At 44.3% G+C, this 27,773-nt stretch overlaps 1 protein-coding gene across 1 annotated transcript; it reads left to right on the top strand.

The window, feature by feature from the left end:
• Window positions 1-13,615: 13,615 nt before the first annotated feature.
• NKX2-6 (NK2 homeobox 6) lies at window positions 13,616-16,836 on the top strand. Its single transcript, XM_073654747.1, has 2 exons — window positions 13,616-13,817; window positions 15,828-16,836. The coding sequence occupies exons 1-2, from the start codon at window positions 13,616-13,618 to the stop codon at window positions 16,478-16,480; spliced, it is 855 nt and encodes a 284-aa protein (XP_073510848.1). The 3' UTR covers window positions 16,481-16,836.
• The last annotated feature ends 10,937 nt before the right edge of the window (window positions 16,837-27,773 follow it).

A 27,773-nucleotide genomic window follows, 5' to 3' on the forward strand; every position in this document is an offset into this window, starting at 1 on the left:
CTGCTCAATCCTTCTCTCCCCTAACAGAAGAATCCTGAGGAAATAATCAGGTTTGGACCACTTCCATGTAATGTGTTTGAGCTCCTTTTTGCTCCAGAGCTGCATTTTCCATTTTCCAGTTTCTTATCAAAACATTCAACATTTTTGTTGGTGGGCCCATCCCATCATGTTAAGGTCATACACATTAGATGAAAGTGGTGTGATGTGAACAACCATTAAACCAGTGATGGTCTGGAGAACGATCGTTAAGCTGATGCAGACACACACATTTTAGTCCAAGTTAGCCATCACAGTGGTTCTCCTGGCCGTACGTGTTCAATAATACCAAGCGGCAAACAAGTAATCTTTCTGGGAATATTTTTTCAGTAAAATATTGTTCATGGATTAAAAATATTTCATTTAACTTTTGTCTGGAAAACTCAAACTTAATTTTAGACGACGGCGGTCTGTTTTACCCGTCAATTGATTGTTTTGATGTTCATTTCCATCTTCTAAAGGATAATGTGTATTGTCACCCTTAGTTGACCTCCTATAATACAGTGGGACTAAATCATAGTCAGTCAAACTTTTCACTTTTCACCCAACTAATATGTATGAAGGCTGCCCTAGTCTCCCCGATTTAAAATGTGGGGGGAAAATTGGACTGGGCATGTTGAATTTCAATGCTTAATCCTTTGGTTCCTTTGGAGACAAATCACCACCAGGAGTGTCTGGTAGAGGTTTGTTACCCTCTCCCGGCTGAAAACAGCTGCATGCTTGACCCAGGAGGCAAAGTTGTGATTCTTATTAATTTAGGGGTCTAAGAGCCAAGAGTTCTAGGTACATTGTGCAGTTATCCAGATTGGTGCATTCATTCAATATAAGTAATATCTAGAGGCAATGCTAAGGAAATCCTGAAAACATGATCAGTTGGGGGGCGTGAGGACTGGAGTTTGGGAAATACTGATATAGAGGCTCTACTGTGTCTCCATTCAATGGTTGCACTTCTTCAGATATCTGTGAGATACTCCAGGTCTGCACACTGTTTATTTTATTTCCTGATTGTGAAGTTCAAAATCCTTCCCATCTCTAGCCATGTCTTTGTTCAGAGACTGGCCCCATGCGGAGGGGCTGAATACATATCTGTGGCTGGCTCCACCGTGTCATATTCATCAAGAGACAGCAAGACGAGCACAGGAGACATAGGAAAGTCCGGTCAGATACAGGGTCGGGTGGAGATCACGTTGACACTCATGGTAATCAGAGCTGAAAAGCCTGAGCTGGTGGATAATGTTCTGTAATCAGCAATTTCTTATATCTTTACTCCAATTTATATATGTCTACATTATTGGAACTATTTCCCTGCACAGCCTTCAGAAATCTTTCATGTATTATATATACGATTTCCCATAAAGGAGCTAGAAGCATCCACCAATAGAACTAAATGATCAAGCAACGTTAGCCAGATGTGTGTGTGGTTTCCTTACATTTCTTTTATACAGGTTGAAGAATCCCTCCATAGAGCACCAATAGAGCCCCTGGCATGAGGTGCCACTTTCCCATTAATTGGGCAGTTTTGGTGCCATCAAAATTGTCCACACACTTTGCAGAATGGTCAGTCAAATATTATAGGAGCCAACATTTATCTCCCCCATCCTCCTCACACAAAGGTATACTCTTCTCAGCGGAGTGTGCATGTGTTTTCAATGAAAAGAGGGGAGAAACCCGCTGCCAGACACATCTTTTAGCAGCTTCTTTCCCTGGAGAAGAAAAGGATCTAGTCTAATACTCCAATTGATCCACAAGGGCCTTTGCCTAAATTTACCAGTACTCACGTTCATTATTGCACTTGTACATATGGCATGTGGACTAATAGACTCTGTAAGCGAATGTTCTGATCTATGTGCTGTATATATGAAATGTTGGGTCAAAAGGGAAATGTTCATGTAAACTATTTGGAAGATGCAAACAAATCATAATTTCATGTACAGTACTGTTCAAAATAATAGCAGTGTGTTCAAAAACATAAGTTAAGCACAAAATCTTTATACTAGTTTTTATCTCTGCATTGGGAACATTGCACACTGTTTTCTAATTAAAACATGAAGAGAAATGTATATAATTTTTAATTACTTTACAGAAAATAACAAAAAATGAACATTGGGCTGTTCTAAAAAATAGCAGTGTCTGCATTTGTCTTTACAAACTCACAATATGTACTCTTTTTTTTGAGGATTTAGCATTCCTGTGAATCACTAACCTAATATTTAGGTGTATACCCACAGTTTTTTAGAACTGCTCCACATCTATGTTGCATAGAGTCAATCAACTGCTGGCACCTGTCTCAACTGTTATTCCAGCCCAGGATGCTTTGACTACATCCCACAATTTTTTAGCATTTGTTGGCTTTGCCTCAAACTGCATTGTTGATGTCACCCCACAAGTATTCTATCGGATTAAGGTCCGGGGATTGGGCTGGCCGCTCCATAACCTCAATTTTGTTGATCTGGAACCAAGATTTTGCTTGTTTGCTGATGTGTTTAGGGTCGTTGTCTTGTTGAAACACCCATTCAAGGGCATATCCTTTTCAACATAAGGCAACATGACCTCTTCAAGTATTTTAATATATGCAAACTGGTCTGTGATCCCTGGTATGCGGTAAATAGGTCCGGCACGGTAGTAAGACAAACATGCCCATATCATGATGCTTGCACCACCATGCTTCACTATCTTCAGAGGGTACTGTGGCTTGAATGCAGAGTTTGGGGGTCGTCTGATGAACTGTCTGCAGCCCTTGGACCCAAAAAGAACAATTTTACTGTCATCAGTTTACAAAATGTTTTTCCATTTCTCTGTAGGCCAGTTGATGTGTTCTTTGGCAAATTATATCCGCTTCAGTACTTGTCTTTTTTTTTAACAGTGGGACTTTGCAGGAACTTCTTGCTAAGAGATTTGCTTCACACAGGCGTCTTCTAACTGTCACAGCACTCACAGGTAACTTGAGACTGTCTTTGATCGTCCTGGAGCTGATCATTGGCTGAGCCTTTGCCATTCTGGCTATTCTTCCATCCATTCAAATGGTAGTCTTCCGTTTTCTTCCACATCTCTCTGCTTTTGCTTTCCATTTTAAAGCATTGGAGATAATTTTAACTGAAAAATCTATCATTGTCTGCACTTTTTTATAAGTTTTACCCTCAGCAAACAACTTTTTAATCAAAGTACGCTGTTCTTCTGACAATGTCTGAACAATGTCTCGAACGACCCATATTTCTCAGGCATTCAAGGAGAAATGCATATACAACATGTGCTGGCTTCACCCTTACATAAAGGCCATCTGATTCACACCTGTTTCTTCACAGAATGATTGACCTCACTAATTGATCTCCACACTGCTATTATTTTGAACACACCGCCTTTCAATTAATTATTCAAATACACAGACTCAAAAACCTGCAGATCATGAATGAGGAGTCTGTTGGTTTTCTTAGAATCTACTGCACCAACTGGTAAATTGTTTGACATTTGGTAATAAAATTTATACCAAAAACAGTGATTAATCTGGTTAGTCATATTGGACTGCTGTTATTTTGAACACTACTGTAAATATTAAGGGTCATGGTAAAAGAAACCAATACTTTGTGTTGATGAGTCTCACTATTGAAGATCATTTGAATTTGACTTACCCTTTAAAAGAAATCTGTCAGTATAATTGACCCTCTTAAGACATCTATATGGGTATGTAGGTCATATAAAGCTGAAATAAATGATACCTTGATAAGAATCTGAGAATCTGCCTCCAGAGCTTATTTTAAATGAAAGGGGGTGTTACCAGTGTGAGTCATGTAATGACTGACAGTCTGCTCTCCTGACCTACATGTCTCAGACTGGTAATGCCTCCTTTCATTTAAAATAATCTTTGAAGGCAGATTCTTAGGAAGATCTATGTCCGGCCCATAGATCTTAATAGCTCATTTACATATTTTTTTAAAATGTGGATTTCTCGGGAATAAAACATTGGATTGCAGATATCAAGGTATAATTTTATTCAGCTTCTTATGACCTACATGCCCATATAGATGGCTTAGGAGGAGTGATCCTACTGACATATTCCCTTTAAGCTGGATAAGAGGTAATAGAGATAACAACTTACAGCCAACTGGTATTGTATATGTCCAGATACTATTTTATACAAAACAGAGTATAATACAACATATCTATGTGGGTTATAAGTTATAATGTAGTATAGAGATTATTTCAGATATGTACGTATATGGACAGTAATTACCTACGAGTCAGAAAAACACAGAAACTAGAATAGGAGAAAGCCAATCAAAAAATTCCATAACTCATATTCATAAAAGAAATAGACTTTATTGAAAATCAAGAGAATGGGTGGTGTGTATATGAAAAAGGAACAAGGATGCGCACTCAAGTATAAGAAACATAGAATGAACATATGGGCAAAAAAAAACTTGCAAAGAATATTAGTATATCGAGAGGGGAGACAACAATTTGTCTGAAGACATATCTAAACCATACTAAGATACCATATAGTGTATGAGCACACATGTAGGTAGGATAAATATGAATTGTCAAACCAATGAAGAAACAACCTCAATAGTAAGTATGTACAGTGGGTATGGAAAGTATTCAGACCCCTTTACATTTTTCACTCTTTGTTTCATTACAGCCATTTGGTAAATTCTAAAAAGTTCATTTTTTTTCTCATTAAAGTACACTCTGCACCCCATCTTGACTGAAAAAAAACAGAAATGTAGAAATGTTTGCAAATTTATTAAAAAAGAAAAACTGAAATATCACATGGTCATAAGTACTCAGACCCTTTGCTCAGACACTCATATTTAAGTCACATGCTTTCGATTTCCTTGTGATCCTCCTTGAGATGGTTTTACTCCTTTATTGGAGTCCAGCTGTGTGTGTTTAATTAAACTGATAGGATTTGATTTGAAAGGCACACACCTGTCTATATAAGACCTCACAGCTCACAGTGCATGTCAGACCAAATGAGAATCATGAGCTCAAAGGAACTACCCAAGGAGCTCAGAGACAGAATTGTGGCAAGGCACAGATCTGGCCAAGGTTATCAAAGAATTTCTGCATTACTCAAGGTTCCTAAGAGCACAGTGGCCTCCATAATCCTTAAATGGAAGAAGTTTGAAACCACCAGAAGTCTTCCTAGACCTGGCTGTCCAGCCAAACTGAGCAATCGTGGGAGAAGAGCCTTGGTGAGAGAGGTATCTCTTGAAAGACCTGAAAATGGCTGTCCACCAACGTTCACCATCCAACCTGATGGAACTGGAGAGGATCTGCAAGGAAGAATGGCAGAGGATCCCCAAATCCAGGTGTGAAAAACTTGTTGCATTATTCCCAATGTAGCACCCTGAGGATTCGGCTGCTACAGGGGTATTGCACCTCAACCCAGAGGTGTGGTATTCCACTCCCGGGTAAGGATGGAGTGTGGAACTGAGCTTAGTAGGCTGCATGCACTACATACATCCCATTTCCGGGGGACAGAACAACGGTACTCCCACCAGTATATGTGCAGGTACGACAGCGTCTGTCCCTGGCTGGAGTGGGAGGGGGGTGGAACATCCCAGTAGTGTAGGGGCAGATAGGGGGAGTAGTCTGGGTAAAGCTAGGAGCTCATTGGGTGCTAGTCACCTGGGCTCACACATAGAGGGAGTATATATGGTGGGCACCATCTTAGAATAGGGTCTTTGGTCGAGTTCAGCCTGAGGAGGAGCAGAGCAGAGGAGCTCAGCCAGGAGGGCTGACAGGGAGCTGTGGCTCCGGCTGGGCCCAGCTCCAGAGCAAGGCCTGCAGAGAGAGAGAGAGAGAGGAGTAAGAAGGACCCAGAGAGAAAGACAGAGGGAACCCCAAGAACCCAGAAACAGACCAGAAAGGGTGAAGGGTTGGCGGACACGGGTACCGGAACCCGAACTGGTGGAGGCCACTAATCCTCAGCCAGGAACCGGAGGTCGTGGTCAAGATTTGCCACGACCCTCACCAAATCCACCAGAAAGGCACACCAAGCATAGGGTCAGGGAACCCAGAGGAGGTTTGACCACCAAGAGACCCGAGGGAGCCGGCCAAAGGTGGATCCCTGGTGGGAACGGCCAGGAGGAAGAGAGAGAGACAGGGAAGCTCAGGACCACGCTCCGGACTGCCTGGGGGTTGGCCGAGTCCAGGACCTGGTGGACGCAGCACGGCTCGGGTGGTCACTCAAGGCCAGAGTGACTGAGAGAACACCTGTGAGTAAAAACCCTGAAACTGCATCTCCTGACTCTGCCTCTCCTTCCTGCATCATCACAACCCCCATCATCCACACCTGCTGCCCTGAGGCCATACCCCTCCCGTTGGGGGTTATACCATCACTGCTGCACATATACCACCGGCCTCAGCGGACTGCTCTGCAGCGGCGGCTTCAAAGCCGCACTCAACGGGTGGCGTAGTCGACACTTAAACAACATCTACAAAGACTGCCACACACTTAGTTTGACACCCTGGGCACGGACCGGGTCACCGCCACAAGGACTACTACCCCCATACAGATCCGGCTCCGGGTATCCCTTGAACATGGCCCAGGGGGCGCGTCAACTTTGGCGTAGTCGGCAGGATAACGTGCCCGCAACCACCGGGTACTGCGTGCCTGAAGAAAAGTTCACATTTACCTCAAAAAGAAGTCTCCCGCCGGTTCCGGAGGGTCCCCGCCATCGGACGCCATCTCGGATTGGTTCCCGCCATTTGCCCGTCATCTGCAGTCTTTTCCCGCCATCTGCAGTGTTTCCCGCCACTGGGAAGCGGTTCCCGCCATCTGAGAAGATTTCCCGCCCTGGCAGAGCGGACGCCATTATGGGCGTGCCAGAGGGTGGCAAGAGGCCACCTCCCATCGTGGGCCAGGACCAAGAATGGCGCCAAAAACGAAGACCGCCCCCACCAGCAGAGACTGTGATGCTTGAGATGTCCGTCAGCGTGGGGGGTCTGCCCCTGGAACTGACAATCACCAAGTTACCCCAGGACCGCCCTCAGTATGGGCGGACCAAGAACAAAAGAGAGAAGATGGGAGCAGCTTGGAGGAGTCCGGAGGAGTCGTACGCGGAGATGGAGGGGGAGGCAGGCAGCACCGACCCAGCGGTCAGGAGCCTGTTGCAAGCGACAACCCCAGAAGGCCTGGTGGAGATCCTGGCGCAGCTCCCCAGAGATCGGGAGCATGCACGGACCGCACTGGAGGGCTTGGCTCAGAGGATGGCCCGAGTGCAGCGAGACGTACTGGCCACATGGAGCAGAGAGATGGCCCTGCAGGCAGGAACCCGCCAACGGAGCACGCCACCCGAGACGAGGAGTCAGACCGCCTCTGAGGATGGCGCAGGAGGAATCAAGGCCGGAGACGACGCCGAGGAAGGAGCTAAAGAAACGGAGGCAGGTAAAGGGGACGTCACTACCCCGAGCCGAGAAGCCGTGAGCCTGCCCCAGCTCCCCGTCGCAGAGCCCGAAATTTCCCCTGCCGTGCCCGTCGTTGCACCGTCACCGCTCCCGACTAGGCCTCAAACAGAAGCCGCGGCCACGCCCCCTGTGACGTTACGCGCCTCAACCCTGAGCGCGGCCAAGCGGGAGACGCCACCGGCCTGGTCGCAAGGCCGAGTACCCCCGGGCGCCGCAGTACCAACAGCGCCCTCTACCTCTGCCGAGCCACCGGCCTGGTCGCTGGGCCAAGTAACCCCGGGCGCCGCCGTCTTCACGGTGCCCTTCACCTTCAGGGTGCCCCAGGCCTGGTCGCAAGGCCTGGTGAACCCGGGCGCCGCTACCACCACCGCGCCCTCAACGTCCACAGCGCCACACCTGGGTGAAGACCTATTTGCCCAGCACACTTGCCCGGATGGGCAGCCCCCTGTGTGGCCACCGGAGTACCACCATCCCCGACTCCGGAGGGAACGACCTCTGGATGAGCCTCTGATCCCGGCTCCGGCGCCCGCCAAGATCACCCCACTCTCGTTGGAGGAGGCGCAGTTCGCGTGGGACCCCACTGGAGAAGACCTCATCGGGTTCACTCAGGAGACCCGGGCGGCCGCAGCTGAGCGTGCGGAGTGCTGTCGCCAGCAGTTGGACGTCTTTGACCGAGAACGAAGAGAGAGGCGGGTCCGTGAGCAGCGGCTGCAAATAAAAAGTGCAGAACAAAAGAGCCGGACCCGAAGGAACCCCCGTGCAGCCCACGGTCCCCGTGCCACCGGGACTGTAATAAAATTCCAAATGGAGCACGGGTGGGGTTTTATACGGGACCACAGAACCCCCGGCGACGTCTTTGTCACCCGCAGAGACGTAGAAAGCCATCTGCCGGAGGGACACAGAGGTCGTGACCTTTACCTGGGAGATGAGGTCACCTTCACCCGGCACCAGTGTGCCAAAGGACCCTATGCCCTTCATGTACATCGCCTGACTGAGGAGGAGCTGCGGTGTGAGGAAGGTCAAGAGGACCCGGACGGGTCTGAAGCCTACCCTCAGGAAGGAGCAGGAGGGCATCGTCACCATTAAGAGGTGAACTGAAACTGTATATAGTTACCCGTAAGGGTATATACCATGCTGCTTAATTTAAATATGTTCCCCCGTTGGGACAAGTGTGAACTGTTCCAGTGTGTCCCATCTCCCCACAGGCTGAGGACTGTGAACAGCCATTCCTTAATCCCACTGGCCGAGGACTGAGAGCGGCTACCTCCCCTTGTATATAGTTGCGCTTTCTAAAGCGCCCCCTACCGGTTTTATAGGAAACTGTTGTTTTTTCTACAAGAGACTGTTGCACTTTACCCGGTCACAAGTTGCACCGTGGCCGGAGGAACAAGAATGTTTACTATGAAAAGTTTTTATATGAAGAGTTTATTGCTGCTGATGATATATATAATGTTTTATATGTTTATGATGTTTTTGAAAAAATTTGTATGTTTGTGGATGTTTTTATTCTTTTACAGCCCGAGGACGTGCTGTGATTTACCAGGGGGGAATGTAGCACCCTGAGGATTCGGCTGCTACAGGGGTATTGCACCTCAACCCAGAGGTGTGGTATTCCACTCCCGGGTAAGGATGGAGTGTGGAACTGAGCTTAGTAGGCTGCATGCACTACATACATCCCATTTCCGGGGGACAGAACAACGGTACTCCCACCAGTATATGTGCAGGTACGACAGCGTCTGTCCCTGGCTGGAGTGGGAGGGGGGTGGAACATCCCAGTAGTGTAGGGGCAGATAGGGGGAGTAGTCTGGGTAAAGCTAGGAGCTCATTGGGTGCTAGTCACCTGGGCTCACACATAGACGGAGTATATATGGTGGGCACCATCTTAGAATAGGGTCTTTGGTCGAGTTCAGCCTGAGGAGGAGCAGAGCAGAGGAGCTCAGCCAGGAGGGCTGACAGGGAGCTGTGGCTCCGGCTGGGCCCAGCTCCAGAGCAAGGCCTGCAGAGAGAGAGAGAGAGAGAGAGGAGTAAGAAGGACCCAGAGAGAAAGACAGAGGGAACCCCAAGAACCCAGAAACAGACCAGAAAGGGTGAAGGGTTGGCGGACACGGGTACCGGAACCCGAACTGGTGGAGGCCACTAATCCTCAGCCAGGAACCGGAGGTCGTGGTCAAGATTTGCCACGACCCTCACCAAATCCACCAGAAAGGCACACCAAGCATAGGGTCAGGGAACCCAGAGGAGGTTTGACCACCAAGAGACCCGAGGGAGCCGGCCAAAGGTGGATCCCTGGTGGGAACGGCCAGGAGGAAGAGAGAGAGACAGGGAAGCTCAGGACCACGCTCCGGACTGCCTGGGGGTTGGCCGAGTCCAGGACCTGGTGGACGCAGCACGGCTCGGGTGGTCACTCAAGGCCAGAGTGACTGAGAGAACACCTGTGAGTAAAAACCCTGAAACTGCATCTCCTGACTCTGCCTCTCCTTCCTGCATCATCACAACCCCCATCATCCACACCTGCTGCCCTGAGGCCATACCCCTCCCGTTGGGGGTTATACCATCACTGCTGCACATATACCACCGGCCTCAGCGGACTGCTCTGCAGCGGCGGCTTCAAAGCCGCACTCAACGGGTGGCGTAGTCGACACTTAAACAACATCTACAAAGACTGCCACACACTTAGTTTGACACCCTGGGCACGGACCGGGTCACCGCCACAAGGACTACTACCCCCATACAGATCCGGCTCCGGGTATCCCTTGAACATGGCCCAGGGGGCGCGTCACCAAGAAGACTCATGGCTGTACTAGCTCAAAAGGGGGCTTCTACTCAATACTGAGCAAAGGGTCTGAATACTTATGACCATGTGATATTTCAGTATTTCTTTTTTAATAAATTTTCAAAAATTTCTACATTTCTGTTTTTTTTTCAGTCAAGATGGGGTGCAGAGTGTACTTTAATGAGAAAAAAATGAACTTTTTAGAATTTACGAAATGGCTGCAATGAAACAAAGAGTGAAAAATTTAAAGGGGTCTGAATACTTTCCGTACCCACTGTATCTAAACCATACTAAGATACCATATAGTGTATGAGCACACATCTAGGTAGCATAAATATGAATTGTCAAACCAATGAAGAAACAACCTCAATAGTAAGTATGTATGGACTCTGTGGTCCCAGAGAAGGCTGAATCAATTATATATAGCTAAACAGGAGACAGATATTATCACCGCCGATAAAGATCAGAGTATGTATTACATGTGAGAGTCATAATAGTTAGTAAAGAGCTGCAGGATTCATACAAGTAGTATAGGGATTCCCCAGGAAAGTGGCGTCCACCCCGGAGAGTCGAGGCTGGAGAAGTTGTCATGTCGGTCTGAGCAAGATGGAAAAGAAGGGCAAAAGCAATACCTCCATCAAAAAGAACATCAGCTGTAAGTCACTATCTATACCTGTACCGTAATCTTTTGAATATTCTGCAGCACTGGTGTCTACCACTATATGGTAGTGATATCAATATTATCTTTGTAAAGTGATTTATTTGCAGTAACAGCACTGTCATCGGCCAAGGTCCTCCTATACCCACAATTAGGGTCTGCCACCATAGTTGTAAACATGGTGCCTGATTAGGGGACCACTCAGAAGTTTTACCCCCAATGAGCTGAACTCCTAGCTACGCTTCTGGCCCATAAATGTCTAATAGATGTGGGTCCCACCAACTATTTCCAGAACTGGGTTCCTCCAGTCTGGCCAGCGTCCATGCCATGCATGCTCAGGCTATCTTCATTCATTGCTTTAAGAGTTCTGGATTCAGTCAAGTGCACGCCCTCTGTAACTGAAATACCGAGCATGCTGAAACTACTCGGCGAGTACCCAAGCATGCTCGTTTAAAGGGTTAATTGAGCGCGCTCGCTCATCACTAGTAGACACATGTACTGGAAATAAGTGCAAGTCCCGGAGGTGACATAAGACATTTATGGCATATCCTATGGAAAAGTAATAAATGTCTATTGTCAGACTACTCCTTTAATGAAAGCAGCAATACCAGACAGCCCATGAATGAAAGGGGATGTTCTGAATATAAAAAAAAATAATTTCCTAATCCTTTTCTGTTACAGCATTTTGTATTATTTTTTTATGCCACCCCTGGTAATAAAGACTTGTGAGAGGCAAGTGTAATGTGTGGGGTGGTCCAGGCATGACTATAATAGCCACTCCGCGCTTATCTCCCTTCTAATGTGTTTCTAATGGATTCAGAGCTTTGGATTACCCATCAACCAGAGGCTGAGCCCATCTCTTCACTGAACTGTCACATTACAAGGGGCTATTTGATAAGGCAAACAAACAGCATAGTCTTGTGGTGGAGACAAAACAAACACAAGACAGGGGGGAGTGTGATAATAAGGGGCTCTTTGTGTGGCTGCGGAAAGGCCAAGGAGGCGATGAAGATTCTACCTGTATGTCCATGATTCTGTGAATGGACCAGCAAAGACCCATATAGGCTGGCCAATTATTGTCTCATATAAAAGGGCCCATGGAATTGGTCCGATTGCTTCCTCATGGTCCACAATGATTGGCTAGGTCAATGTATGGCCATTTTAAAGGGAATCTTTCAGTATGGGCATATGGGCATGCGGATCATTGAAAGTTGAATAAATTAGTAATATGATATCTGCTTTCCTATGTCTTATTCCAGAGAAATCCACTTTTTTCTTAATATGTAAATGAGCTGTTAAGATAAGATCTATGGGCTGGACATAGCTCTAACCGAAAATTTGCCTCCAGAGCTTATTTTAAATGCATGGGGGCGTTACCAGTGTGAGACATATAATGACTGACAGTCTGCTCTGCTGATCTACATGTCTCACACTGGTATATCTCCCTTTCATTTACAATAAGGTCTGGAGGCAAATTCCTGGGGAGATCTATGTTCGGTCCATAGATCTTAACAGCTCATTTACATATTAAGAAAAACGTGGATTTTTCTGGATTAAGATATCGGATTGCAGATATCAAGGTATCATTTTATTAAGCTTTCTATGACATACATGCCCATATAGATGGCTTAGGATTGTTGATCCTACTGACAGATTCCTTTTAAGGATTATAGACACATTTTTATATTTTTAGTGCATTGGTTTTAGTTCAAAATGTTTAGTTGCCATACACTGCAAGCATTCACATGGTTAGCCAAGAAACGGTATGGCCAGGTGGGCCTTCCACTGGTGACTACAGCAGATTGCTGGGACATGTTTGACAATCTATTATCTGAAAAGGTGAAGGAGGTTTCAAATAATTATTATTATTATTATTAATAATAATAAAAATAATAATTATTATTATTAATAATAATGTTGATAATAATATTAATATTAAATATTTTGGTCCCCCCACACGCACCCCAAACCCTGGCATGCACTGTTTCAATGGCAATTTATATTTCTGCCAAAATGACCACAAATTAATATTTTGTTCACATGGCAAGGAAAAACTCTGTGAATCCACCAGATGCAGCTGATATATGTCTTGCTGGATATGTTCTTCATATATCAACTCTAGGGACTTATTGTGTAATATCCCCCTCATCACTGGAATATATAGGAGGAGACCTCACACCAGAGATCAAAATGGGCACCTCATTATGATGGAGCACCCAGGTTTCCCTCTTTCCACCCTGTCCATGATTCTTTGGATCACAGAGAGGAGAACCCCAGGAATGGTGTCATCACCTAATGGAGAATTACTTCTGGGGTCACCTCTCTTCAAGCAGCTGTATTGATGGTGTAATCTCAGCTGTAAATCTCCCCATGTACCAGTCTGGTCTGCTGGGGAGCGCACACTGTACAGGTCAGACCTCCTTTGTACTCAGTGCAGTTGCAGGCAATGGGCACTTCACCTTGCAGTGAGATGAAGGTGTGGGGCTCTTCATGTGGTGGACACAGAGGTGGTGGATATTTGTAGTGCTGACTGAGCTGTGGGTAGCGGAGGTGGATGGGGTTTGTTCTAGAGGTGGGACATCAGCCAATGGGCAGACACAAGGTCTAAGCTGGAGGCTGAATGTGCAGAGGAGACCTGAGCAGGGCCACAGCTTCCCAGGTGTGCAGGGCAAGGAATCAGCAGCCATCCATGGTGGGATATCTATTATCAGGACACACACTCACCTCTCCACCCCTCAACCATGCTCCCCTGCCCTGCAACCTCCACTCCCTTCTCAGTCACAGACATCCTGAAGCAGGATCGTTCTCAGCATCTTGGAGGACAAGTGGAGGCTCCTTCACCGAGGACTGAACGACCACCAGTCCTGTCAGCACATGACAGAGGAGAGGACAATGAGGAAATGGGGCTCCCCTGTGACTCCCCAATGAGAGAGGATGGGCAGAGTAAGTGTGCAGTCTGAATTATGCCAAAACTGAGGTCTTCAGATGTGGAGGAGTTCTCTAAATATAGATATATCTAGATAGACAGACAGACAGACAGACAGAGAGAGATGGATGGATGGATGGATGGATAGATAGATAGATATAAGGATAGATAGATAGATAGATAGATAGATAGATAGATAGATAGATAGATAGATAGATCTCAGAAAAATAGAGGCAGCCACCAAATAATAATTGAAAAATAAGTTCTATTTAATAGCCCATAATGGTGTGCTTCCTCTAATTTTCTGAGATATAGTAAAGGGTTGGTATATACGGTTAATATACCTGAGGGTCTTGGCACCCTGTTATGCTGGTGCTGCTTCTATTTTTTCCTTTTTTTTTCTTTTTAGCTAGACAGATAGGTACATAGATAGATCAATAAGTATATCCATAGATAGATAGATAGATAGATAGATAGATAGATAGACAGATAGATACCTGTGTTCTGGACACAGATAGTTACTGCTAATTACTAAATTATTATTAGGGGGAGCACAGCCCTCCGGGTGTAATACTGCATTGAGGTATATACACTGAGTTTTGAGTATATTTGTCTAATTTAGTAATTAGCAGTAACTATCTGTGTCCAGAACATTTACGTTTTATAATTAATCATTTATCTATTTTGCTGTACATAATGTGGTGGATTTGTGTAGAATAAGCTCACTCATTAATATTAGTAAAGTATATAAAAAAAACAGTAATTTGTGGCTTTTCCAGGGAAATTAGCGACTTTGCATCCCAGGTCTGATTAGAATAGCAGGAAAGATTTTGTCAGGTATATTATGTAATAATTTAGGTTGTAATGTGTAATATATACTTAATCATAGACTATGCCTATAGTATTATAATTTGATGCAATGTATATTATAATGTGAGGACAATAGACAATATAAAACAATACAATACAATTCAACTTAACAAAATATTAGTTCATAGGACACAATGCAATATATTATTAGATAACATAGAATATAACATGATAAATACTATAACTTATTGTCATACAGCACAAATATACAATGTGATATAGCCAATAAGATATCATGTAATGCGATATAAAACGTATATTTCATATATTATAATAATATGTAATACAATATCATGTGACACATTATCACTAAATCCAAATATAATTTAACACAACATAAATAATGCTAATAATAATAATGATAATAATAATTTTATTCAACACATATCAAGAAGAATGTGGGCCCTGCTCTCAAGCTTACGATTTATACAGCCTAGTATATATATATTGCAAAGTTAAAATAATATATAATGTAGCACAACATATATTTGTGTATTTGTGTGCATATATATATATAGTGCGATATGCAATAAATTAGACAATCCAGTACTTGGATATAGGATATATAATAAGAATGTAATATAATTATGAACTAATATAATGTATAGTGTTAGGTATAATGTATGTAATGAACAATACCAAAACAAGACAATGTAAAACCTATGACATAAAGGTAAAATATAATAATATTATATAGTTATATGTGTTAAATTGTAAAATATAATATAATAAACCACAATGCAATATTTACCTGACATAAAAGTTTCTGTAAAAATGTATAATGTTATGTAAGGCTAAATAATGCAATGCGAAATAATTTAATAGAATGCAGTGTAATATAATAATAGTGATGATAATAATAATAATAATAATAATAATAACGATGCTAATAATAATATAATAAAAATAATGATACTAATAATAGTAATAATAATTATAAAAATGTTGAAAATTATAATAGTAATATAAAAATAATCATATAAATAATAATAGTATTAATAATAATAGATGAGATGTAACAAGTGAAGCATTATGTAATGAATATAAATATTTATAGCTTATACTTTTTCCTACACACGGACTTATTCTTCTCTATCACCTCCTTGTATTTTATATCATATTCTCGCCGATCCTGTGCTTCCCTGGGGCTGTTGCAGGGTGTGCTGTGACTTGTAGTTCCCCTGTGACTCAGGCTGGCAGCACATGGCAGGACTGCGCTTTCTGTAGGAGGGCAATGATACAGCTTCTCTCCTCTTTCCCTCCAGGTGCTGGATGCACGGTGTCCAGGAGAGAGGAGCCTCCAGAGCGGCCCCTGCAGCCGCAGAGGAGGAAGCCCCGGGTGCTGTTCTCCCAGGTCCAGGTGTACGAGCTGGAGAGGAGGTTCAAGCAGCAGAAATACCTGTCTGCCCCGGAGAGGGAGCAGCTGGCATCAGCGCTGAAGCTCACCTCCACCCAGGTGAAGATCTGGTTCCAGAACAGGAGATATAAGTGCAAGAGGCAGAAGCAGGACCGGTCCCTGGAGCTGGCAGGACAACCCCCTCCCCCACGCAGGGTGGCAGTGCCAGTTTTGGTCAGGGATGGCAAACCCTGCTTGGGAGGCGCCCAGAGTTTCCATTCCAGTTACAGTGCCAGCTCTTATCCTTATCCAGTTTGCTTTGGGGGATACACTGGGAGCCCCTATTACACAGGATCAGCCACAGTGCCAACCGGGGGCAGCCCTGCAGTCCAGGTGGTTAGCATGAGCATGACAGGAGCCTCTGCCCAGCAGGGACATCTACAGCCCACACTGCCTGGCATCAGGGCCTGGTGACTGCACATACAGAGAACCTGACTGTATATCGCCCAGAACTTACACTGCAGGGGATGTAATCACCAGGACTGTGCCACCATCCTGCACCCAGGGAACATTCACTGGAATGGCTGATGCCAACCTAAGGGCAGCCAAGAGCTGTGGGCAAAGGAGATGAATGTGTGGACTACCTCATATCAGATGAGGGCGACCTGGAGCAATAGCACAGGGGGCCCTCAATATTATGTCTGATGGTGCCCCCAATATCATCTACATGTCTGATTAATAAACAAGATGTAAATCATCACAGACCTGATCTACATGACATTGTATAGAAAGGAAGGAATGAAGCCCTGCAGCTGCTGCAAACTGTGCTCCCAAGGAATAACATGGAATTACCGAAAAAATATCTATCTAGAAATATATTATCTACCTCTATATGATGGATCTGATAACATATCTCACGCTTATCTAGTTATTTATCTGTATTTCTAGGTAATCCACCTTTTATTTATTTAACTCTTGTTCTCTATATCTGGATGGTTTGGTTGTTATCAAGGAGGCTTTGAACCCTAATTTTTCTGGTGCTGTTCCAGTTTTTCCATACCTGTCTATCTATCTATCTATCTATCTATCTATTATCTATCAATCAAATCTATCTATCTCATATCTATCTAATCTATCTATCTTTTATCTATCTATTATATCTATCAATTTATTCTATCTATCATCTATCTATTGTATCTATTATCTATCTATCAATCATATCTATCTCATCTCTATCTTCTATCTATCTATATCTATCTCATATCTATCTCTATCTATTATATATATCTACTGTAATCTATTTATCTATCTCTCTATCTAGTTAGCTATCTAATCAAACTTTCACTAATCTTTTATCTATCTGTTCATCTATCTATAAATCTACTATTTATCTATTTTCATGGTGGATGTGATTATATATGTTATATTATTTAGAAAATGGAATTTTAGAGGAATAAATAATTAACATCTATATTATTAATAGTCATTTTTTAAATTCTCACTGAACTATTAATAAGATGTATTCAATATCAAAAATGAATATTCATAAAGGATTTTTGCATAAATAAGCTATAATGTTATCTGTTGTGACAAATATGATTGGAATAATGAGTACGATTTAGCAACATAAAATGATATTAAAATTTTAATACCTATTCATAGAAACTGTGTTTGATGCTTACTTTTGCAATATGCAGTATATACACATATACACATATATATATATATATATATATATATATATATATATATATATATATATATATAGTTATAGTAAGCATCAAATACAGTTTCTATGAATAGATATCAAACTATTATTACACTGTTATCCATGCCTTCCAATAACATACTGGCGGAGAGCAGGGAGGATGCATGAATCATATAATATTGAGAATACTATTTACATTCATTTCATTATACTGCAATTATTTAAGTGCACACAAATTATTTAGCAAACGGCAAAAAAGAAAACTAGGTGTCAGTCTTGGGTTTTCCATTCCTAGATGTTTGCTTCCTGTCATTTGTAATAAATGGCGAATAGTCCAGTAATTACTGCATGTAGTGATGGAGGGAGCAGGAGTGCAGAACCAGGGTGACAGCCTGATGTAACAGGGGAGATGGGCACATCGCATCATTCCTGGCTTCTACTTCTGTGTATGATCTGGTGGCGGAATTGGTGGAAAGTGTAATTACAAGGTAAAGAGGTAGAACAAGAACATATGGGATCAGCCCTGGGAAATGTGAGATTGGGAAATAATAATAGGTCACATAGCACCATCTCTACTGCATTACGTAGATATTAGATAGATATGTGATGGATAGATAGATAGATAGATAGATAGATAGATAGATAGATATGTGATATATAGATATGGGATGGATAGATACATACAGTGGTGTGAAAAAGTGTTTGCCCCCTTCCTGATTTCTTATTTTTTTGCATGTTTGTCACACTTAAATGTTTGCATGGATGCCTAAGCTACTGCAATGTCCTGCACATGCGTAAAGCAACACAGCGAATCAGAAGAACTCTACTACATCTTTATACAACAATCTTAATTAAGGGGGGCTGTGGAGTAAGATCCACTGAATTCATTAAGATGCACACAACACTTAATTAAATCAGCGTATCTTATCAGTGGCATCTGCAGCTGTGCTCCTTGGAGAAAGGTTACTCCAGTTAAGGACTGGAGTAACATTTCAGGCATCAGTTTCGCCATACATTTTGATGAATTGGCCAGGCACCGCCACGCTCCGTCCCGCACATGCTCCACCCTGGCCGGCACTCGCATGAAAATGCCAAGTCACAATTTTTTTTTTCACAACTCTGCTTTGTGCAAAAATTTTGTGAGTTTTCCAAGTGATTTCTGCCAGTTTTCTGGGATAAATACTTTTATGAATCTCCCCCCTTAAGAGTTTTGGTATATACTGTAGGTACAAATTAGATTAACTGTTTGGGTAAATGGATTAAATATGCAAATTGCACGCTCCTCTGGAAAATTAAATATGCAAATTGTCTCTTCAGAGAGGAAGAGGACTTGAACTCTATAGCGCCACCTATTGGAAGTAGCAATCCTAAAAGTCACTATTGACTCTTCATTGAACCTTGCCATGTGAATTAGGATAAAAGCCAAACCCAGAATCTCAATTTGCAGACAGGGTGTTTCGGGTGTTGTCCCTCATCAGTGCAAAGTTCAAGTCCTCTTCCTCTCTGAAGAGACAATTTGCAGATTTAATTTTCCAGAGGAGCATGCATGGCTTTTAAGTCTCCTCACTCTGACTTGCCAGGCTTGACATGCAGTGAAATAATAAGTAGTTTGAAAACTGTCTACGTCACCTTTCTGCACTGATCTCCACACAGTGACCGCAGTTCCAGTGCAGTGCATGTATCTTTTATTACTTCCCATTCTTCTTGGTTTAGAGAGACAACAGGTACACAGATAATGGCTGGGGTTGACATTACTGCACCTTTGGACTTCAGAACTGGTTTAAAGGGGTTGTACAGGCTTGGGGCACAATTATGCAGTCACTATATGTAACTGCAAACTTGTGAATCTTTACAGCGTGCACAGTGCGCACTGTCAGGATTCTCCAATGCTGGGGCCGAGAGTGGTCGGTCATTTGAGTGCAAGTATGCAATATGCATACTTCTGATCACACTCAGACTAGATGTGTCTGGCATTGCTCAATTGACTTGTATTGAGCGAGGCTGCGCACGTCTAGTTGGCACGTGACCGATGTATGCAAATTGCATACTTGTGGTCACACGCCAGCACCCGAGAATCCTGAAAGCGTATACACTGCAAGCTGTGAGGATTCACAAGTCTGGAGTCATACAGAGTGGCTGTAGATTTGAGTCCCAAGTCTGGACAACCCTTTTAAGGGGGTCTCGAAAGGTCCACCCGTCACACAGGAGGTGATCACTGTTATAAATGACATATTATAGTCCTGCTATCAGAGATTGGGCAGTGATGCCCAGGTGCTGCCAGTGCTGTGTATATATATATATATATATATATATATATATATAGGTGAGGACTCGTGATAGCTCGATAGTAGAAGGTTGGGTGCCTTGTATACATAGGTGAGAGGGGTATCATTTGTATATTATCCTCTCCCTCCACACTTATCCCCTATCAGCTCCTTATCTCAGTAATCACTTGCCTTCTCCTGCTCACAAGTCCTGGGATAGGAAGTAATTGGCCTTTAACACAACAAAGGGATCAGCAGAAGACAGAGTGGTCACTTTCCTACCTGTCCACTCAGTGGCTCCACCAGGGACAGGTAGAAAGGTAAACAAAGCTCCAGACATGCTGGCTCCCTCCATCCCATCCATTCTTCCCCGGATCGTCTTCCTCATCTCATTCTCTAATGCTCAGGGCTGAGATGGACAACTGGATTTTACAGAATTCCTCTTAACCCCCTTGTGATTGGTGACCAATGATGGATATAGTCTACAATTACTTCTAGATCATTTACCAATCATGGATTTATCACCAAGCTTGATTATCATGGGTGTAAACAAGTAGCTATTACTGAGTGTCACCCAGCTCAACAACATTGTGCCCTAGCCATACCCCAGATCAGACACTTACATAGAAGTAAAATAGGAGCTCCCCCATGTGCCCTTGATCACTATTAAATAATGTGACCCAGTGACAGAGGGCGTCCTTCATCTAATCGCATAGATGCCATAGTCCCTGTTCACTACCTAAGAGCTAACTCCATTTGCAGCAGATGTATGCTGTGTAAAACAGCCGTCACCTGCCTGGTATGGAGCATGATCCATAAAAATCCTCCCAACATACACACTGGATGTCAGGAGAAGTGGGCAGATGCCAGGCATTGGGCAGGGCTGTTCAGCACCAAGTGCCCCCCCAGCTCACCAGACCCAATAGCCATCCTGTGGCCTGCAGCAACCAAGTTGAAAATGCAAAGTCGTTTTTACTTACAAACATGCTTGCATACAGGGTCTGGCATGAAGTACATTTTCCTTCTTCATACACAGCCAACGGCACTTTCCCAGTGGTCATGGACACAGACACAGTTTGTGCAATAAAAATAGTTTCATAGTGTTTCAGCCCTAAGGGAAACTCCATTCTCTGGAACTTAAGGGAGCTCCTGCTACCACCCTACTGTTCCCGCTACCCAACTATCCTGGATCCACCTTGCTGATAAGGCTGTCCTAGTCCCAGCACGTTTGTGGAGTCCCAAATTGGCTTACTTGATGTATACTGTTCTGCTTGTCCCCGTTGCTGTTGGTCCTTTGTATTTTTTGCCACACACACACACCCTCTCATCTTGTTCTTGTCTAGTTTCATCTAGCATAAGTGTCCCCTCTGACACCCTCTCACTGTCTCCTGTCTTCTCTGAGACTCACTACTAACTGAACGAAAATGGCTGTCCCAACTCCCAGTAATCCCTCAGTCTCTAACTGTCACTGAGGCTGGCCCAAACTGGTTAACTCCCTGTATCCCAACTGACATATAGGAGACAGTAGTATGAATGTGCAAACTGCTGCCATCTAATGCCCAAAAACACCAATAACATCTTCTCCGTTTATACATGCAATACATATCTAGTAAAACAGCTTTAGAGGGGAGTGGAGTGGGAATCTTCAACCACCCCCTCACATCGGTCTACAATTTTGTCCTTGGACAGCTCTTTGGTTTTGGCCATGGTGGAGAGGTTGGAGTGTGATTGATTGAGTGTGTAGACAGGTGTCCTTTGTACAGTTCAAACAGGTGAAATTAATACAGGTAAGGCTATGTGCCCACGATGCAGAAATGAAGCAGAAATTTTCCTGAGCATTTCTGCATCTCCTTGGCAGAAAAACGCATGCGGTTTTTACATGCGTTTTTGACGCGTATTTGCATGCGTATTTGCCATGCGTTTTTCCAATGCATTGTATAGGCAAATACGCATGCAGAAACGCCCAAGAATTGGTCATGTCGGTATTTTTTCTGCAAGTAAAATCTGCGCAGAAAAAATCCTGACCATGTGCACAGAACTTGCAGAATGTCATAGGAAGTCATGGGATAAGGTATGCAATGCGTTTCTGGAGCATTTACGCGTTGCAAATACGCACCAAAAAACGCACCAAAAACGCATCGTGGGCACACAGCCTAATGAGTGCAGAGTAGGAGGGCTTCTTAAAGAAAAATTAACAGATCTGCGAGAGACAGAATTCTTGCTGGTTGGTAGGTGATCAAATACTTATTTCATGCATTAAAATGCAATTTAATTATTTAAAAATCATACAATGTGATTTTCTGGTTTTTATTTTTAGATTCTGTCTCTCACAGGTGAAGTGACCTACGATAAAAATTACAGACCTCTCCATTCTTTGTAGGTGGGAAAACTTGCAAAATCAGCAGTGTATCAAATACTTATTTTCCCCACTGTATATGTGCAATCATAGAAGCAATGCAGTGCAAAAAACAGACTTTATTGCTCCATGTCCAGCAACTTTTTGGCGCATTGTGATTGAAAAAGTCAGTTTTTTGTACTATTTATAATTTTTGGAGCTCTGCCTCTCTCTTCTTTGATAGAGATGTGACGCCTCATGCTTGAAAAAGCCCTTCAGTTTACCCTGGGTGATGGGGGGGACTCGGAGTCGGGTCCTGCGATGGAGAGATGGGGTGCAGCCGTGGCCCGGACCCGACCCGTGCTCAGGGCCGTCACATTAAAAGAGATGGTGTGGGCTCATCCGGGTTGAGTGGCTGATTTAACGACTATGCCACCTGTGGTGCCTGGTGAAGGGTCACCAGCGCCGCTGCAGTCCGCTGAGGCATGGTGTTATGGCGGCCAAAGTTATTACTACTCCCCACAGGTGGAGCAGGGCCTCAGGGCAGAGGGACAGGAGGATGGGGGTAGTAGTAGAGGGAGACAGGCGCCGCGTCTTGTGGTGTGGCACAGAATAAACAGTCCGGAGGCCATAGGGGTGAACTTCCAAGGCTTTACTCACTTTAGAGATGGCAGAAGGAAGGGGACTCCCTGCGGAGTCCTGCGGTCACCAGGGACGGGGGTCCGACAACCTCCGAGTAAGTCCAGCATTCAGTCGGGACCCTACACCAGAGTGTTCCTGAACTACAGACCGAATCCTTTCCTGTCTGTGTGTGTGCAAATAGGCCGGGACTCCCTCTGAACTCCTCTCAGAACTAGGGCACGGGTGGCAGCTCCGCTCCGTCCAATACCCGGTGGGATCCTCTGGGCCTACCGGGCTTCTCCGACCAGGACATAGAGTAGCAAGGTCGGGTGTCGGGGGCCGGTACCCCTCTTGCAGCCGGAGTCCCTCTGAATAAATCAGGTTGGCGAGGACAGGTGGCGTACACCGCTCCATCTGCAACCTGCCCCTCGTCCCAAGGCTAAGGTACGAGGGCTGTGTCCCTTGCCGGTGCAGGCCCACACAGGATCTGCGCTCCGGGAGGGAGGTCACATTTCACACAGTATATGACAGCACAGAGAACAGCCGAAAGGCCTTGACTAACAAGGACCAGCGAAAGACTAAGACCAAAGATGGCTTTTTATTAAATATGAAATTTAAAGTGTAACTAACTTGTAGGTCCTCCACCCACACTCACTAACTGGTTCCCCTAACTCTTGGTTCCCCAGTCTCCCTGTAACCAGGAGAGCAGCACCTAGTGCATACTAGCTCCCTCTGGTGGAGAAATGTGGCGTTGTATGCAAAGGTTGGGTCACGACTATCACACTGTTCTTACCTCAGAGGAGGAACACCACACTCCATTAAAGAAGTGCAGCATCCCTGTGGCGGTCGAACCCTCAGGGGCGCCACAGAGATATAATGAGGCTGCTCAGTTACAGCCTGTAACCGGAACTAAGCTGGCCTAGAGCTACTTGGGTTTATTTTTCAATCTAAAATCTATCTATCACAAACTATAACTGAGTAATGAATGACTCGCTCGATGCCATTTTTGGAGAAATACATATAAAGTTTATCCCATACAATTGTTCTTGTAGCGTCCATGGTCAGATCTAATCCCATTGATGTTTACAAGTGATGGCTACACCATGTATTTTTTCAAGAAAATAATTTATCTTTGTTGAGTTTTTGTAATTCCCTCTGCTTGACTGGCTGTGTCTGCTAAACACAGGTAATTACTGGCAGCCCCCGGGGCCAGGCTTGGATCTGTGTCATGCTTCGCATTGTTTGCAAGTTGTAATGGATAGCCTTTCATAGTAACAAAGGGTAAGTAGCAAAAATACTGCATGGTCTGCAAGACACATGCAACACATAGGCCCAGAATAACCAGGGGATGACAGAGCCGAGGCTCTAGGCTCCTCTGTATGGCAAGATTGTGTTCTCCTAGTTATCATAAACCGTATGGCCAACATCAACCAATGCCAAGGACTTATCAATTCTATTGGAATTCAGAATTTCAGGGGCATACATAAAAATAGTGGTGCCCCACAGCAACATTCCTAATTGGACCCCCTCCCAACCCACCATCTCTCCCCTAAAAGGAAAAGATATTTGGTAGATATGTAAGGTCATGGTGAATAGGCGCAGTCACAGAATTGCATACCTCCCAGACGGGAGAGGGACATGTATTGCAGCTTTACACATGAATTTTGCCCTTATTGAAGCCCCTCAGTGTTCTCACCCACTACAATACCCCTTTAATGGCCACCATAGAGTATGATGCCCCAAAAAATGTCCCCAGTGAATTCCCTCACAGCACCCACAGCAAATTATGATGTCCCCATAGTGCCTCCTACAGTATAATATCTCTACAGTGCCCTCAACAGTTTGATCTCCACCACAGCCCCGGACACAGTATAATGCCCCCACAGCCTCCACGCAGTATGATGGCCCCCTTTTCACCCACGGGCATAAAGATTGTAGTCACAGAGGATGCGACCGCGACTACATCGGTGCAGGAGTGGGGCCCGCTGACGCCAATTTCACCTGGATGTTCAGCGGCTGGCTACAGAAGAGGACACCGCGTGGCGTGGGAGCGGGGGAAGGTGAGTATAACTGTTTGTTTCTTTTTAAAATATGCTAGAGAAGAACTAAAGTGGCCCAAGATGGGGATATTATACCAGAATTGGGGACATTATACCAGGATGGAGGATATTATAACAGGAAGGGACCCAGGAAGGGGGAAAATGTTATAACATGGAGCCCAGGATGGCAGAGATTATTAGAAGAAGAAGCATTACTAAATGGGGGGCCAACACGTATAACTTTATATGATCTACAACACTACAAGGGCCCATACATGACCAACATGCAGGTGGGGGCTCAGTTCCATATTTTGCACTGGGGCCCTGCTGACTCTAGTTACACCACTGGTCCCAACCACACATTATGATGGCTCTCACAGCCCCCCTCACCAGGCAAGATACCCAAACAACCCCAGCACACAGTTTGATTCCCACATAGATCCCCTACATTGTATGATGGCCCCCTCATCTCTACGGTTTCCCCCCACAAGTACTCCTTGATAAAATGAAAAAATAAAAAAGTAAAACTACTCACCTCGTGTTACGCATGTGTCTCAGCCTGGCATGGCACCACCTCCTTCTCCTATGGCTTTCTGCTGTGCTCCACTTCGGGTTTTACAAATGGCGTGCCTCCATTACATCATCTTCCTAGGGCTTTTAAGGTCTGTTTGGACACACCTCTGTGTCTGAAAGATTAACCAGAACTGTGTCCTACAGACTTGAGTTCCAGCCAGTCCTGCAATGCCAGTTTGTCTGCAGCTCGCATTGCTAGTGCTCTGTGTCATCGTCGTACCACAAGCCTGACGGCCTGATGTGCCGATGCCCAGGGTCTGTGTGTCCTTCCTGACCTGCGGCTTCATGGATCCACCTCACAAGGTGAGCTTAACACCTCACCCCATTCCCCCGATGTGCTGCCCGCTTTGTGTGGACTCAGGCTCCTTGCAGCAGTCAGGATCTAGTGACATATTGGCCGCCTTGTCTACCACTATTAACAGCAAACAAAAAGTATATGCCATATCTAGGTGACTGTCCAACCTCTGAGAAGTTTTTCTGAACTCCCTACAGTTCACTTTCTATGGTTCTACAACATCGCAAGGTTTGGAGGAATACAGAGTTAAAACAGAAATTCTAGGATGCAGAATATGCCCCACTTTATATTGGCTGAATTAGTTAATGAGCACTAGTCGTGATTAATTTCACATTAAATCTTAATGAAGGAGTCCTGTTTGTACTGGTCAATAATAGAATTTTGTCTGCTTGCAGCTACCAGTAGGGGGAACTCACTACACTGGATTTTTTAGGCTATGTGCGCACGATCAAGAATTGAAGCAGAAATTTCCTGGCATTTCTGCATCACCTTGGCAGGAAAAATGCTGCAGAAAAACTGAGTTTTTGATGCGTTTTTTGAAGCGTTTTTGTACATCAATGAATGCTTTTTGAAGCTAAATATAGTTATTTGGTGGGACATTGCTTTTTGGATTACCGTCAGAACTGGGGTGAGTATATTGGTTAATTTAAATGATTAAAGAATGTGTCTGTTGTATTTCAAATAAAGTGTTTGCTCTGTGTCTGAGTGTTTATTTAACTCTTTACTTTACTTTGGTGATTAAAGGGTCTTATTGACACCCTGTCATCACCAAAAAAAAAGCTATGTGTCAGCTGATCCCATTCACCCAATCTTCATTAGTATTTCTATTCATATCATTAGCATTCCCATGTAATTTATGCGGCAGCTGTGAGCTGCTATTTTTAGCCTAGGAAGGTGCCACTATGGAAACATGGTCCCTGGCTATTATTAACAGCTCACAGCTGTTTCGTTAGCCACTACGTCTCCACGAACAGCAAGAAGCAACGCTTTGGACGCAGCATATTTTTGTTGCGTTCAAAACGCGGTGTTCTAATTCCGCACTTTTGTTGTCGGTACATGTGAATCCACCGTATATAATGACACTTCAATCAGTCAAAATCTGCATTGGAGACTGGCGTGTCCGCTACAGAAATTGACATGCTGCGGGTGAGTTTGGGTACGTGGCCACGGTCAGGAGCCGCTATAGGTTTGATGCTGCGTGTTTATACAGCGTCAAACCCGCAGCGTCCAGATGTTACAGCATAGTGGATGGGATTCTAGAAATCCCAATGTCCACTATGTGTGCATCAGAAGCTGCGAATCACCTGCGGACACTGACATGTGGCGCATCTTTCAGGACCGCAGTATGTCAAATTCTCTTGCAGAGTCGCTAGTCTCCGCAAAAGAAATTTGACCACTAGAAAATATAGAATGCGGTAAATCTACATGGTTCAGTGAACACATGTGGATTTACCGGCGTTCAATAGAACGCAGCGCTTTGGATGCAGCATAAAATATGCGTCCAAAGCATTGCTACATCCGGATTATGGGCACAGAGGCTGAAATAAAAAAAAAAATGGCGTGGGCTCCTGTGTAATTTTTATAGCCAGCAGAGGGAAAGCCAAATGCTGGGGGCTGATATTAGTAGCCGGGGAAGGGGCCATTAGCCAACAATATACCATGGCTATTAATATCAGCTCACAGCTGTTTGTTTAGCGTTTACTGGCTAGATTATAGGGGGACCCCAGAAATTTTTTTACGTAGGGTCCCCTTATAAAATATAACCAGAAAAGGCTAAACAGACATATGCGGGCTGATATTAATAGCCAGGGGGACATGGATACTAGCCCCCTCCGCGGCTAATAATATCACCCCTCAGCAGTCCCAGAAATGGCGCATCCATAAGATGTGCCAAATCTGGCGCTTAGCCTCCGCTCTTCCCACTGCCCAGTA

The sequence above is a fragment of the Phyllobates terribilis genome, unplaced genomic scaffold (genome assembly GCF_046119375.1).
Source record: "Phyllobates terribilis strain yellow unplaced genomic scaffold, ASM4611937v1 Scaffold_11__3_contigs__length_659146591, whole genome shotgun sequence".
NCBI lineage: Eukaryota > Metazoa > Chordata > Amphibia > Anura > Dendrobatidae > Phyllobates > Phyllobates terribilis.

Bases quoted from the DNA above. Each gene is read 5' to 3' on its own strand.
- NKX2-6 (XM_073654747.1), top strand. From the start codon at position 13,616: ATGCTCCCCTGCCCTGCAACCTCCACTCCCTTCTCAGTCACAGACATC. The intron at 13,818-15,827 runs GTAAGTGTGCAG...GGGCTGTTGCAG, and splicing joins AATGAGAGAGGATGGGCAGA to GGTGTGCTGTGACTTGTAGT.